The sequence below is a fragment of the Typopeltis vanoorti genome, chromosome 19 (genome assembly GCF_054136105.1).
Source record: "Typopeltis vanoorti isolate ZY-2024b chromosome 19, IOZ_Tvanoo_1.0, whole genome shotgun sequence".
In the NCBI taxonomy this organism is placed as follows: Eukaryota; Metazoa; Arthropoda; class Arachnida; order Uropygi; family Thelyphonidae; genus Typopeltis; species Typopeltis vanoorti.
In genome coordinates this window covers 32726624-32743945 of record NC_143567.1, presented here as the reverse complement: position 1 = coordinate 32743945, position 17322 = coordinate 32726624, and the positions used below count along the sequence as shown (strand labels likewise).

The window sequence follows — 17322 nt, the reverse complement described above, 5'->3', positions numbered from 1 at the left end:
TTTTTTTTCTCGATTGCCTTTATTTTGTCGTAGGCATCAAGAACAGTTAAAGAATTTTCCTGAAGGGAGAGATTTAGTTCATTTAATTTCGAAAAAAATGTTTGAAAGATAGGATAGTGTTGATAACCATGCTTTGTCAACAAGGAGTGATGCAAAATTAGAATTACGTTCATTTGCAAACAATAAAACTTCATGCCTTAATTGAAATAATCTTGTTAGTATTTTGCCCCTGGAAAGCTAGTGAATTTCAGAATGAAAGAAAAGTTGTATATATTCACTGCCCATTTCATTGCAGAGTAATGAAAATAACCTGTTATTTTCATTACTCGATGACTTTAACAGTCGGGCCTTAATAAAATTAACTAGCTTTACAGCATTGTATAGCACAGTTTTAAATTCTGGTGGCATTCCTTTGGAGGCCAACCTTTCCCTATGTCATACATTGTTTCATAAAAAATATATCCGATTAATATCCAGCATCAAGGAAAAGAAAAAAGCATATCAAAAGTTCCTGGCAAGTAAGTCAGCTTGTGATTTTAGAGAATATGGAGAAAAAATGTAAGAAAGTGAAGCACTATGTAAAATTAGCTAAATAAAAGTCATGGAAAAACTTTGGTAAGAACATAAAAAATAAATATCAGGATTGTGACAAAATATTCTACAAATATGTCCAAAGAGGTTTAATTTTCTTTGTATGACTTTTTGAAACAGTCTCTTTTTGGTTGTATCCTTCTGTGTACACTTCTTTATTTCTTATATTCTGAGTCCGTCCAATTCATAGAATTTTACAATAACACTTTCTTTCAAAAGCCATAGAAACAACCCCCAACCATGCCTGCCTGTAAGGGCGCAAGCTCCATCCGAATAGAAGCCCATGCATTTTTCCCACTGGATCCCTTTGTGTATTATGTAATTATTAAGAGTGTGAAATATTTCTTCTCCAGTTGTTTGAGATGACAAAGTTCTACAAAACAGAATATCGTCATGAATGTTCTTATCATGCACTTATCTTACATAGCATATTAACTGTGCATCATCTGTGACATCAGTAGTCTCATCTATTTGTAATGCATAATAAGGGCTCTTAAATCTTTCGATTAACTGAGATTCTACGTCACCTGCCATATTATTAATTCTGCAACCTACAGTGTCATTGAAAGAGGAGTCAAATCAACATCTCTTAGTAACTTGTCGCCAAACATAGTTTTTACCACATCTTTTATAGCTGGAAGTAGTAAATTTTCCCCAACAGAATGAGGTTTCCCTGTTTTCACTATGCGCAAACTTAAGAGATAGATGCTTCCAGTGCCTTGCTATTAATCGAACCCATGGCCGAAACTACATCTTTCCCATGATTTAATGTCGTTGAAATTGACTTTTAGAAGCTAAACATCATAATTTTTAATTTCTAAATGTCAGAGTTTCACAGGTTTCATGCACTCATTTGACAACACTTCATAACATAAAATATTTTATTGCTTCCTTGCTGTTTTGTCAGTTTTGAAGTGAAATGTGGATAACACATGTTCACTTCAAATCTGACTAAACAGCAAGGGAAGGCGGAAGCAATAAACCTATATTGTTGTTCACTTCACTCCTCTGATTATTCGTCATTCTGTCACTACAAATTATTGTAGTGCCAGAAAGATGAGTAATAAAAGAGTGGTGCAGTGAACAACGATATAGTTTTATTGCTTCCATCTTTCAACATTCTGACGCTATTTCTTGTTTGTTTTTTTTAAGTCTCCATTTGATTTCAAGAATTTTTACTTATTTAATTTTAATTTGTTTGGATAACTAAAAATTATATATTTATTTAATTAAGTCTGCCTGCGGACCACCTGTCCCATCATCATGGACCACAGGTTGAGAAACACTGCTCTAAACTATTCTGATTATTAAACTCTCCCAAGATGCAGCTAATGATAGGGTGATAGAGAACTCATGGCTTATCCAGAAGCCATGAGTTCTCTATCACCCTAAAGAAAATCCCTTATGCTGATTTCATGCTGCAGATAGAAAGAAACCTACATGACCTTCCTTCTGATTCAGCTAAAAAATTACATTTTGGTGTGGCACATATTTTTTATATTGCAAAATTGCCACCTTTTAACATTCCTAGATTGGAAATAAAAACTTTACACTCATTAAAAAACAACCATGAAAAATGCTTTATTTTTTGAACATCAGAATCCAAAGAATTGTAATATCATGGATTCATTGGAATATAATTGTAAGATCAGCATTTTTCTCAGAGATTGTTCTACCTATAAACCTATCACTAGAGATCCCACCAAACAAATCACAAGTAAATAATTAAATCAGTAGTTAGACGATGCTAATTCTTTGGATGTTGATGCTCAAAAAATAAAGGATATTTCATGCCAGAATACGATTATATGGACTGCCAAAAATGCATAAAATGGGAATGCCTTTCAGCCAGTGGATGATTTGTGTTGGTTTCCTGCTTATAAAGTGTCAATTTTTACCTAACCTGCACACCAATCTAAACTGGAAAATCACTTTCCTACATTAAGAATACTACAGATTTCATTTCTGAAGTGAAAGACCTCCACTTCGCAGTTCTGACATCATATGTGCTTTGATGTTGTTTCTTTCTTCACCAGTATTCCATTTAAATATAACTATTCAGCTACTCTCTAGGGACTTTCTAGTTGGCATCCTTAAATTATTTGACTTTGCTGTGCCTCTGGATACTTTTCATGGCAAGATAATCTCTACAAGCAACTAGAAAATTGCACCATGGTTCCTCCTTGTCATTGTTATCCAATTATTTCATGAACATTTGGAGAAACGATCCTTCACAACTATCTCCTCTTGTCTCTCTGCTTAGTTTCATTACATTGATGATGATGTGTGTGTGCTATTTGGCCATACTCTTATGAAGAATCAGACACATTTTTAGTTAAAATCAACTTTTTCCCTAGAATAAAATTTATGGTAGAAAAAGAAAATATAGAATCCTTCCTTACTTGGATTCACTTGTAAAGAGGGAAGTCAATGGTGCTCTCTTTTCTTTAATGTTTATGAGAAGCCTATTCACCATAATATACATTCCTCAAGACTCAATTGCATCACTTTTCACAAAAATTTGAAATTGTCAAGACTCTTACTCACAGGGCACATGATATTCTTCCTCTGTTCTTCCAAGGACATTCTCAGCCTAGAATTACATTGTATTAAATACAACTTGATACTTAATGGTTACTTTCCATTCAAATTACAACACATCTTGGATAATTACCTAATGAGATATCAAGAGAATTTTCATTTCTTATATAAAAGGATTACTTGGATTCACTTGTAAAGAGGGAAGTCAATGGTGCTCTCTTTTCTTTAATGTTTATGAGAAGCCTATTCACCATAATATACATTCCTCAAGACTCAATTGCATCACTTTTCACAAAAATTTGAAATTGTCAAGACTCTTACTCACAGGGCACATGATATTCTTCCTCTGTTCTTCCAAGGACATTCTCAGCCTAGAATTACATTGTATTAAATACAACTTGATACTTAATGGTTACTTTCCATTCAAATTACAACACATCTTGGATAATTACCTAATGAGATATCAAGAGAATTTTCATTTCTTATATAAAAGGCACTTCTGAATGCATCTCAAAAGTTTTAAAAAATTTGATTTCCAGACAACTTTCAAGCCAGTAAACAAGATTTCTTATATCCTGCCTTCACAAAAAGATAAACTTTCTCTCTTGGTTCAGCTGGGAATGTACCAGATTCTCTGTTTCTTATCCTATTTTGGCTAGATGCATATTGTAGACATCTGACAATCAAATGTCTGTTTTCTACTAGCCACAGGATCCTATGGCACAACACAAAAATTCTTTACATAAGTCCTTTCAAATTTGAGAGACTCTTCCAAGAATGCTCTGAAGCTGTTTGCAATCCACCTGATCAATTGCAACTGATTGCAGTGACAGTCTAAAAATTTCAGAATTGTTGAATTCTTAATTCAGAATTGTTAATAGTCTAAAAGTTATTCTTATATGTGTATGCAATCCTTATGCAAATATTTTTTCTTACATATGCATTTTATATCCGCTTTATGACCTATTGATTATAAATGTGCTCTATGTGTAATTTTTTTATACCAATATTATAATTGAATTTTTATTTTGGTAAATTTTTCTGTTTAAACTTTCTCTTTATATATATACATATTTGCATTCCTGTAATGAGCCTTGTGCTCTCTTGCCAGTTGGCTTGTTTCTAGTTTATTTATAGCAGTGTTTACCGTTAAGTATTTAGATCAGGTTAGATATTTAATAGCTATGTTTACTATGGGGGTGCTTAAGGGTCAAAGCTGTATAACTGAGAGGAGACCTCCACATAGCCTTTAAAAGAATGCGGAGAATTGACCAGGGCTTCTGACCTAATGTCCAATCCTCACCTTCTCGTGGTGTACCTTTTGGGTATCTACCTGGATACTGAATGAACAAGGATGGGCTGGCAATTTGGGATTTAGCCAACCAAATTGTATTCTTATTGGCTTAAATCAAAATACAAAATGATGGTATGTGACAAAATTTCAAAATTGCCGGCTGGGGTGTCACCCGGTTAAACAAGGCCCCCCGTTGTTTTCGCCAGGGAACCATGGTGAACAGCGAAAAGTCAGCTACTGGAACGAATCTGAAAACACACCGCAACTCAACATCACCAGAGTTAAAGATCGGTACTATCAACATAAGAAGCCGGAATGGCAAAGAAATGGAGCTAGCTGAGGAATTAGATAAGTACCAGATCGACATAATAGGGGTGACTGAAACAAAAAAGACAAAAACTGGTGAGATCTTTCTGAGCAATAAATACAAAATGTTATATTCAGGCAATCACAATCAAGGAGGAGTAGCCACAGTATTCAACACTAAATACAAGGCTAATCTTGAATGGCAGGCAGTATCAAGTAGAGTGATGTAGGCAAATATGAGAATGTGGAACTGGACAATTAGACTTATTTGTGCCTATGGTCCCACAGAAGGCTCTACTAAGGTAGAAGTGGAGGAATTTTTTGATGCTTTAGAGAAAGCAACTCACACAATGAAAAAGGAAAAGTTGGTCCTTTTTTGGGGATCTAAATAGCAGAGTAGGAAATGATTGTCAGACATACAAAAATATTTTGGGAAAATTTGGAGAAAAGAGCAAAGCTAATAATAATGGCAAATACTTGTTGGATTTCTGCGCACAACATGAACTGGTTATTACTAACACCATGTTCCAAAATAAAAATGTGCACAAATTCACATGGAGAGAAGAGGCAAGGAATAAGAAAAATCTCATTGACTATGTTATTGTCGATAGTGATGTTTTCTCCCTGGTGCAGGACACAGAGTGTACAGAGGATTTGAAATTGGAAGTGATCACTATTTATAAAATATATACATGTTTACACAAGAATATTATTTAATTTGCCAAATATTTCAGTCTGAATATTACAGACCATCCTCAGTGGCTGCATAGGAATAGCTTTTAAAAAAAAACAAGGTGGAATATGAACGATTGATCATTCACAAATAGAACGAGCCACGTGATGTCATATCACTAAGTATTAAAAGAGTAAACATTTTTTATCTGTCATGATTAAATTAAAGATATTAATTCAAAAATTTATTCAATAATCTTAAATAACATTAGACTGATATAAAAAATAAAAATTAATGTGTTATCCTGATTAAACTTTCCTGATCAAATATTTCAGACTGAAATATTTGGTAAATTAAATAATATTCTTGTGTAAACATGTATATATTTTATAATCATAATGTCACAAGTATCTTTAAAGAATCAGATTACTATTTAGTCTTGAGCAGGATAAAATTGAATGACATATAAGAAAGTTTTAAAGCGAATAAAAGTTGAGCAGCTCTCAGATGTGAACTGTAGACTAAAATACACAAACATTATTCAAGAAAAAATGAAAGAATTTGAGAACAGGAACCAAACCTTGGAGATTCAGTGGCAAGCCCTGAAGAAAACCCTGATCGATTCAGCCAGAGAGGCATGTGGTGAGGTTGTCTGCAAGGATAGAAAAATCAGAACTCCATGGTGGACACAGGAAGTTAAAGAGGTGGTGAAGGAAAATAAGAAAGCATATCAAAAGTTCCTGTCAAATAAATCAGCTTGTGCTCTTAGAGAATACAGAGACAAATGTAAGAAAGCTAAACACTTTGTAAAACTAGCTAAACAAAAGTCATGGGAGGACTTTGGCAAGAATATAGAAAATAAATATCAAGAAGGTGGCAAAATATTCTGGAGGTTGTTGAAGAAGCTTAGAAATGGAGAAAAGACTGCTGTAAAAAGGAGTTAGAGATGATAAAGGTGACATGAAAACAGGAGAAAAAAAGATATCCTTGAAGTATGGAGTAATTACTTCGAAAAATTGCTAAATGAAACAAGCAGTGATGACAGCACACTGGTAAAAAAACACTGACCAGGCATGCAGTCAGAAATACATATCCATACTTGAAGTAGAAAAAGCCATCAAAGGCTTGAAATGTGGAAAGGCAGCAGGAGTAGATGATATTCGACCAGAAATGGTGAAGTATGGTGGCATAAAAGTGTTTCAGTGGCTGCATAGTTCAGAAAGCCTGGACAGAGGGGCAAATTCGCAATGATTGGAGTAGAGCTCTCATAGTACCCACAAATAAAAAGGGAATTAAAACTGAATGTGAGAATTACAGAGGTATTTCCCTACTGAGTGTTCCTGGTAAGATTTATGCAGTATACTTGAGAAACAGTTGAGAAGAATTGTGGAAGAAATTTATTACTTGGTGAAGAACAAGCTGGATTCAGGCCAAATAGAGGCTGTCAGGATCAGATCTTCACTTTACGACAAATAGTGGAGAAATCATGGGAATATAACAAAGATCTGTATTTAAGTGTTGTCGATCTAGAAAAGGCATATGACAAGGTGCCAAGAGAGAAGCTATTCAATATGCTACAGTTATATGGTGTCAATGGGGCATTATATCAAGCAATACTTAGTCTGCATTTGAGTTGTAAGTCAGCAGTTAGAATTGAAAGAAGTACTGGAAGATGGTTTAAATCTGGTGTGAGACAAGGATGTACATTATCCCCTCTGTTATTATTTATATGGATCACATTATGAAGGAAAGTGGTATTAAACATAATATCAAAATTGGAGATGTTAATGTCAGCTCTTTGCTTTAAGCGGACGATGTTATACTTCTAAATAAATCCGCTACAAGTTTGCAAGATTCCCTAACTAAATTGAATAACTGTTGTAATAGATATGGTATGAAGGTCAGCATTAAAAAGACAAAAACAATGAAAATAGGTAGAATTGTTGAAAATGTCAACTGTGTTGTGAACGGGGAACCTGTGGAACAAGTAAAACATTTCAGCTACATAGGCATGATTTTTACTGAAGATGGTAAATTAAATATGGAAATAGACAACAGAATCAACAAAGCTGGTATGGTGGGAAGTCAATTGAATAAATTTATATGGAATAAGAGAGAAATTAGTCGGAACACTAAATTAGCTGTATACAAGATAGTGTTCAAACCAATTTTAACTTATGGATCTGAGAGCTGGATCAGAAGTAAATCACTTGACCAAAGACTAGAGACCACAGATATGAGAATCCCGAGAAAGATTAGAGGCATGAACAGATGGCATCAATGGCAATATCATATTAAAAACGAGGATATTAGGAAAGAACTTGATAATGTCAGCATACAGAAATGCGTTAGCAGAACTAATCTCAGGTGGTATGGTCACTTAAACAGAATGGGCGAGGAAAGATTAGCAAAACAAGTGTTCTCTGCCAGGTTGGCAGGAAAATGACCCAGAGGAAGACCAAGATATAGGTGGTATAAAGTGCCTTAGACGATAGAAATATAAGATCTGATAATATTGGAGCCTTGACAAGTAACAGACTGATTTGGAGGAAAATTGTAGATAGGAAGTTAGTAATGATGTAAATTTTTCATGTAGTACTATCATAACCTGTACACCCCCTGGAAGGGTATATGGCAGGAATTTGATGATGATGATGATGTTTACTATGTAAGATGTGATGAACTTTCTATACATGTAAATTACATAAAGAGAAAATAAAGCACATTTAATATAAAACATATTGCATGATGAGTATCTCATCACATCAGTATGAACACAGTTACATAAAGCAAAAATGGAATAAAGTTACAGAATGTTTTCTTTTTGTCACTTTCTGGCCAGTCATGGATTCCTAATAATGTCATATTAGCGGCAGAGAGCAGCAGGGGAAAAAAAAAAAACATATTTTGTAACACCTGTTCTCATTCCAATTTTGCTTCATGTGACTACCTATTCTTTCTGTGTGGTCATGCTGATGATCTGCTGAGATGCTTATCATGAAATATACATGCTTTATATTAAATACTTTATTTTGCCCTTGTCACTGAGTATGATTCTGTACTAACAATATAAATAACTTTAGATATCATTAAATATAGTAAAATATTGTGCCTATCTTACCTGGTTGTATTATATACAGGAAAGAGTGGATCAAAAAAGTGATGATTTGGATGATAATGGTGATGATTATGCTCATGGTCTTGTAGTTCCCAACAGCGTAGTGCTTGAGGAAGAGAGATCTGGTTGACAGTAACACATTTCCACTCACTAAATAAATAATTAAATAGTCAGCAAGGAAATGTATTTCAAATTATGAACTGTTCTAAAGCTATAAAGGAAAGTTTTGTCTAATCTCACTACTAGATGTTGAAAGTTTATTTTTCACTTGGTTAGACTATATAATAAATTTAGTTTAATCCTTTATCCAAGTGTGAGCAAACGAAGTTTGCACCTGAAAGTATCTTCAGGACTGGGGTAAGGTGGAGCAAGCTAACATCACTCCTATCTCAGTATCTCCCATAATGTAAAACACATCTCCTTGTGGATATGTATAATGTTATGCATTAAGGGAAGGGCCACCACCCAGACTAGTTTCAACCTTTATTGAGGTCTCTTCAGTGGGAGCCAGGTCCAAGTGGAGATACCAGGCAGAAGCATTAGCAAGGTCATCTCTACCTATAGGAGTTTCCAAACGGTGTGCCACCTTTTTATTAAATTACTCTGGATTCCAGAGTAATTTTTATTAAATTTATTCTGGAATCCAGAGTAATTTAATAAAAAGGTGGCACACCGTTTGGAAACTCCTATAGGTAGAGATGACCTTGCTAATGCTTCTGCCTGGTATCTCCACTTGGGCCTGGCTCCCACTGAAGAGACCTCAATAAAGGTTGAAACTAGTCTGGCTAGTGGCCCTTCCCTTAATGCATAACATTATACATATCCGCAAGGAGATGTGTTTTACATTATGGGAGATACTGAGATAGGAGTGATGTTAGCTTGCTCCACCTTTGCAACAAATTGCCCGGTGTTGTACCACCTTATTCCAGTCCTGAAGATACTTTCAGGCGCAAACTTTGTTTGCTCACACTTGGATAAAGGATTAAACTAAATTTATTATACTCACTACTAGATATGTTTTTCACATTGGTATTCTTTCTCTCAATGAATTATTCAAACACTTTTTTTCACTAAGGATAGGTTTCATGTCACAATTTTCAAAAAAAAGAAAAAAAAAACATCACTTAAGGTTTTGAATTAAGTAAATTTTTCATTTGCTGCCAGTTTAAGATACACAAACACATAATGCATTTAATATTAGTAAAAGTTAGAGGGAATTATAAAGAGTATTGCTGATGTTAATTCCCCTTCATGAAAATCTGAATAGACTTTTAACTAGGACAAATGAGTAAGGTTATAGTTTTAATATTAATAAATGCAAGGGCTGCACTTTGAAATGCAGGGAAATAAGGCTATATCTTTATTTAGGATTGTGGAAGTGGATGAGAGGGTCTTTGGGTGGTGGTTGACAGTGGGGTACAGTTCTGAAGACACACTGCAATGTTACAAGGACTGCACATCATATTGTTGCTATGATAATAAGTACATTGGCAGGCAGGAATAAGGTGGTGCCAATGTATAAGTTACTGGTCAGATCACAAGTGGACTATTGTGCCCATATTTGGTCACTTAGTTTTTATAGTGATGTGGAAACACCAGAGAGTATCCAGAAATAAATTATGAAAGTAATATGAGGACTCTGGAACATTGGTTATGTAGAAAAGTTGAGGGAATGCAGATTGCAGAGTTTAGCAAATAGGAGGAAAAAGGGTGATGTAATAGAGATGTTTAAATTAGTGGGAGTATTTCCCCAAATTTGTACAGAGGGGATTATAAAAAGAGTGAACGTTGAGAAGGGAAGAACGAGAGGCCATCCCTGGAAATTACTTAAAAGTATCGTAAAGAACGGGGAAATAGAAATCCACTCACCCACCACTTTCCACATAAAAAGGAACTTTTTATGTGGAAGGTGGTGGGTGAGTGGAATGCATTATGAATGTGGGGGATGTAAATTATTTCAAGGTTCAATATGATAGACTTCTTGCAAGTTAAAGGAGCCTTCCTTGATGAATCTGCTGACTCTATAGAAGTTACTGCAATAATAATAATAATAATAATAAAGTTTGTTTTCATAACTAGTGAAACCTACAGAAATTCTTCAATTCACGAAAAGCTGGATCAGGGCACTACAGTATTTCTAGCTAAACTTCTTTTATAAAGGACTTTCGACAAATCCTTTACAAAAGTTCCTCATACCCTAAAAGGATTCAAAAACCTTTTAGTCTTCCCATCCATAGGGTACTGTCATTTTCCTCTCAATTAAAGAGGCTCTTAAAATGAATTTCCTCCTGACAAAAAGAAGGCACTCGTATGGATTTTCCCTTTCTTTGCCAACTACCTTGTGGAATAAATAAAAAAAATCCTCAAATGCCTTTTCACTCATCAAAGGTAGTTTTTTTTTGGTGGGGGGGGGACACTTAATATGCATATGAGGTTGAGAGGTTATGTTTTGTAAGCCATATGTGCTTCTGTATTCTGTAATTAACTTTACTAAGTTGCAAAATTAAAAATATGAGTTTCTTTGGGCAATAAAAGCCTACCCTCTGGCACCAATGATTGACTTACTCAGGAGTCAGTCAAAAAAAAAAAAAGAAAGAAAAAAACTGGAAAGTTCCTCTCATTGTTGACCATAATCAAAACTATAATGGTCTTTCTTCTTCAGAACAAGCATGGGTATGACCATGAAGCTAGACGATATTCAAATTCCTGACTTGAAATCCACTTAAGCTTCCACCTGGCTAGTGGTTGATCCATACTTTAGTTTTAGGAAGGACAAATGACAACTGGTGGTAATTGATAATTGTTAGTTATTATTTATTATTATTTTATTAACATCATTAATATTATTTTGGGGAGGGACCACTATTAGTGGAGGCAGTTGATAATTATTACAAGATTCTTTCTTGTGCAACACCAGTTGGATTTTTTAGCATTTCTTGCTTAATTAATAAAATTTATTTTCTGAAGTGATTATTTTTTATTATTATTTTCCATTTGTATCACAATATAAACTTAAAATAATCATTTTAATATATATTATAATTCCAAAAAACACAGAAGTGGCTTTTTCATTACTTAACTGAAAATTTTCAATATTATTTTGCTCTGATTTCTTGATAAATGGAACTGTTGCTCCCTTTCTGAGCATAACACTACTGCATCTGTTTCTGCTACACTAGTAACATATTTGCCATACAGCCACATTATAATGAAAACCATGATCCTTTCCGCAATTTCCAATGACTAGCATCCTTACATCAATTCTTTATTATATATTTATTATCTTTATTTATTTATAAAGATATACTTTATTTATTTATAAAGAAAAAATATACAAATCATGTAAATTCCCTTCCATTCATAAGGATTCATACCATCATACTTCCCAGAAGCTCAGAATTGTTAAAACTCCTCAAAAGGTGTTATTCATATGGTCATCTTACATTCTTTTGATTCTTACATTCAGAAATAATTAATATTAGAACAGCATAAAGATTTTGGTTCACTACCCCAAATATAAGATAGTATCTAAAGTATAATGCATAGCATAATGTATAATGCATAGACCCATTTCCATACTTATATTGAGACAGAATAGTGTTCCCATACTTCTTATCAGCACAAGAAATAACAACAATGAAATAAATAAAATTTAAATTTTATTTATTTCATTGTTTCATCAAGAAAAGTTAGATGTAAGAATCCCAATCTCAATATTTTAGAGATTCCTGCATTTGAATATTCAGTTGTGAGAAATCAAATATATTTATCCAAAACAAATTCATTATCAATGAGGATTGTGTAACTATGCCTCTTCTAATAGTAGAAAGGCAGAATCTTTGAAGTAATGCATAAAAAGTATTTTTGTCACTGAATTTAGGTCCTTTATTTCTTGTAAAAAAAAAAGAAAATAAATTATTGCAATGTTTAATGGACCAAGCAGACAACACAACAAATGAATGAATGAATCATGGGAAAAGTACAATAAAATGCTCACTCAGATTTTGAAAAAGATACAACAGAATTAAATCTAAAGTAAATGATACATGGATGACAAATGAAATCCTGAAATCTGGGAGGGAAAGAGAAATATAGCATAAGAAATCAGTAACATCAAAGTTAACAGGATGTGTAAAGAAATAAAAATGAGCTCGCCGAAAGAAAAATAAAACAAAAACAAGCATTTGTGTAGAAGCAAATAGACAATTACGATAGCAAAATTATCCAAATCATATACCCATAAATCATTTGTAATACAAGATAAATGGAAATAAAACAGATCTAAAAAAAAAGAGGGAGTGGGGAGAAATAACATAAAACATTATCATTATCAAGCCCTGTTTAAAGTGATGATGTGATTCCATTTAAAAAAAAACAGATGAAAGATAATGAATGCATCTCCAATACTAGAAAATTAAATACAGTTATCAGTAAATCAGATGAATGCCAATAATGCACCTAAAATAGATTAGATAAAATCAAGAGAAAGGGAGAGAGAACTTCGGAAATAAGGAGATGATACAATTAACTATTTAACATAGCTTTTAAACGAATATTCATAAAAGATGAAACACCTAACTAGAATAATTCCAATTTTTAATGCTAAAAAGGGGATCTGAAAACAAGTTCGTCAGCTAATGTTTGTTCATTGTGTGTGTGTGTGTGTGTGTTATGAATATTACAGAACAGAACAGAACTGATTTTTAATATTCGTGTATATATATATATATATATATAGAGAGAGAGAGAGAGATAATAAACAAATATTAGGTGAAGAGCTAGTTTTCAGATCCAGTTTTTAACATTAGATAAAATGCAGAAAAATAATGGGAAATCAAACAAGCATTTGCTTTAAGACAGAATAAAACTAATTACAATATTAAATTATTATTATTATTATATGGTATCTCTTTGTGCAGTAGAGATTCATCATAGGAGACCTACACTAACTTTTATACACACAAAACCTATTATACCACTCCTTAAACTCATTTGCTGTCAGGGCACTTACAACAAATTCTAGCAATACATTCCACTCATTCACCACTCTCCATGCAAAAAAACCTAAATTGCACATCCTTACTACAACTTCCCTGGATGACCTAGTTCTCTGACTATTTGAAACATAATGAAACATTTTCTTTGTGTTAATTTTATAAAATTAACACACATTTTACAATATCTTATAAATTTCTATAATGTCTCTTCTTGTTTGCTTATCAACTAAACTTTGTCACTTGCACATCTTCAACCTATTGTCATAGGGAGCATTCCACAGACTATCACCAGCTTGGTCACATATCCCTGAATCATCTACTGCCTCCTGATCCCTAAAAAAAACCCAGGTGACTAGATGTGTACAATAGTCAAGATGCAGCCAAAACATAGTCTTATAAAGAGGGATAATAACTTCAATACCTTTACTTGCTAATTTTTCAATATCCACATAATCCTTTGAGTTACCAACTTTTGCAATATGCCCTCTGAACGTCAACTTTCTGTCCACAATTATCCCCAAGTCCCTAGCCACATCAGTTTCTTGCAGTCCAGTACCATCAACATAATACAACAGTATCAGATTTCATTGCCCAGTGTGAGACCACCACCTTGCTTCCTGGAGGCTTTAAAAAGTTTCATGTGTGGTCTCTACAGCAGGGTTTTCACGCTGTGTAAAAATAAATAAAAATACAAACAAAATATAAAAATAGAATTTAAAAAATTCCATAGCCCACTCACAGTACTAATAACTATAGGCTTACAACCTTTCATGAGTGGGAATCGCATTAAAAAAATAAATTTTATATATATATATATATATATATATATATATATATATATATGTCAGGACTAATTACTGGAGTTTATTAACTGGATATCAAAAATAAGAATTTTCTAATTGGCTGATGTAATTTATGGTAGTTATTATTTTTTTTCCCACAGGAGGTCAGACTAGTTAGATTAATTAGTAAATAGTAATTAGTTTACAACAGTAGTGCAGTAAAATTTGCTTTAATGTATTTTATATAGTCCTGAACTATATATGTGAGAGTGGGACCTCTCACAATGAGTCTCTTGACATCATGGAAATCTGATGATAATCGTAATGTCTGAGGATTTCCTTGATGTAAAGTTCAAAAGAATAGAAATTTAATGTTATTAAAGTTGTTGTCTCAAAATCGTAGTTCATTCCACAAATCTAATATATGTAATATAATATAACATTATGAAATAATAAATAGCATCACTTGAAAGATATCTGTCAACAGCGCTTAATAGGAAAGTTCAAAGAAAAAGGCCATGAAGGTAATCAAGAAGTTAGATCATATACTTGAAAGAAAAATACACCATCACTTTTTGAGCATTTGGGAAATGACAAAAGAAAGCAAAAATAAAAAAATGGAAATTTGTTGTCAGTGGTAGACAACCCTTTCTAGAACTGAGTAAGAAGAACAAAAGGATTCACTTTAGAACAAATTATTGTAAAGTGAATTTTAGAACAGGAAGAACAGAAGAAACTACCTTTCTTTGATATCCTAATAGAAATCAATGAAAAAGAAAACAGATTATCTTTCTCCATTTATAGAAAACCCACCAACACAGGAAGATTTCTTAATGCTGCCTCACACCACCAGCACAGAAGAAAAGCAGAATGAAGAATTACATTATTTAACACAAATCCTCAAAAAAATGGTTTTGAACCTAAAACAATCAAGAAAATCCTCAACATACCTCCTACAAACATCTCACAAAAGCAAAATTTCAAGAACGCAATTACGCTACCATAGATCAAGAATGTTACAGACAAATTGGCCAAATTATTATACAAGCATAACATTAAAGTAGCTTTTCTACTGTTAGAAAAAAATCAAGATTTCTACATCCCCAAAACCTCCACATCACCCTTTAAAAAAACCAGGTGTCTATAAAATTTATTGTTCCTGTGGTATCTTGTTACATAGGCCAGACAGGAAGATCAGGGGAAATCTGTATGAACGAACATCAAAAAGACGTACAAAAAAGGAGGGAAAACACAAATCAGGCCTAGCATCCCACACAACTTCCACCGGCCATAATGTACTTTGGTATAAAATGAACATCTTATATTGAAAAAAACTGTTTCACAAGAAAATTCAAGGAAGCTGCAAATATGATTAGAATCCTAACGCAATGCAACAAAAACCAGAACCTAAGTCAGACCTCGGACAGGGTGAATGTGAACAAGAGAACATGACAACATCCAGCATTGTTCAAACATAGCATGCATTAACGTATGTATAGATACCCCATTCAGATTTTTTAATTTGATGAACAGTTAGATGGCCATAACAACATCTAATGGACTAATTTGAGTAATTTCTCATTTCTTGTGTTTAAACTTTTAGTTACCTGTAACTCCTGAAGAAGTAAGTCAAATGAGACATACGAAACTTGTTGGGTTTGTTTATCTTTATTTATCTTAATAAACATGTGGTTACAATACCAAAATCTTTCTTTTGAACTGCTAAACCACAGAAACCTATGCCTACAATTAAAATCACTGCTGTAGTAGATTAAAAAAAAATTACAATGCAAAAAAAAAAAAAATGCTGAGAAATACATACATTAAAAACACTTAAAATTGCCCATTTTAAAATTAAAGACTAGAGAACATTTTTTTAAACATAAATGGATTGAAATGAGTCTAAAGAACTAATCAAAATTTGAGTTGAAAATTCATATGTGTATTATTGTCTAACTGTAGTAGCATATGCAGGGAAAGGTTCAGGAAGTTTTGATTTGCCATTTTCCATTAAAAAATGCATATGCTTTTCTGCCAATATATGAATATGTTAAATGAAGATTTAAAATGACATTGTGCAAATTTTGTCATATTGGAATTTTTCAAAGCAAGTTGATAGCATGGTAGATAATATTAACAAAGAAAAATGTAATTTTAAAGAATATTCATTTACTTCCTTTAAAAAAAAAAAAAAGCAGATCCCATGGATTTCCACCTACCTTTTTTTTTTTTTCAGGAAAATTCCATGGGGATGGTTTTTCCCAGACAAACATAAAACCAACTTTGAACACATTTGGGGTAATAGTTATATTTACTTCCAGGTAAATGAATTTTGGTAATTTGTGGAAGTTCATGCCACTGCTATTCTAGGTGGACTTATATCTCTCAGCAGAAGGCCAAAACTAATAATGATGATGACATCTAATGAGTATTCACTACAGTATTTATATTTACACTGGTAAAAATAGGGAATATTTTTATACTGTCCAAAACAAGATAATAATAATAATAATAATAATGTCTACTATGTCTAAATAAAATTATACAAGGGGCAGTGTAAAAGTAATGCTTCCTATTTTTTTTTACTCAGAAAATATAATTTATTTAACAGTGATGGCATTCGCATGGATTAATCCTCTTCTTTCATGAACATTCTGCCATTTTTCGACAAAGTCTCTATCATTATGTGAGGTGCTGTATGTTGACCTTGTAAAAGTCTTTACTCTGACACTGGAGCTCTTCACAAACAGATTTCAGCTCCTTGTCCTCTGCAAAATGGCATCTCCTCATGGTGCATCCTTCAGAAGGCCAAATCAAGATCCAGCCAAATATTGCAGTTGTATCCATTGTGCACAAAGTGGTGTGAAGTTAAGCATTGTCATGGAGAAGGAGAACCTCATTCATGTTTCTGTTGGGACAAACTCTATAAATGTTTTATATTTCTGCAACATTTTCATGTACCATTTTGAACTGATTGTGGTGCCTCTTCAAGTTCTGAAAGTCAGACACTTTAAGTAGTT

At 33.1% G+C, this 17322-nt stretch overlaps 1 protein-coding gene across 1 annotated transcript in view; it reads right to left on the bottom strand.

Moving 5' to 3' along the window:
* The window catches only part of Notum (palmitoleoyl-protein carboxylesterase notum), a 122495-nt gene that overhangs the window by 47261 nt on the left and 57912 nt on the right, over nucleotides 1-17322 (bottom strand). The window contains exon 11 of the mRNA XM_090409579.1: nucleotides 8527-8673. Within this exon, the coding sequence (XP_090265705.1) occupies nucleotides 8527-8673 (147 nt within the window). The remainder of the gene's footprint in view (nucleotides 1-8526; nucleotides 8674-17322) is intronic.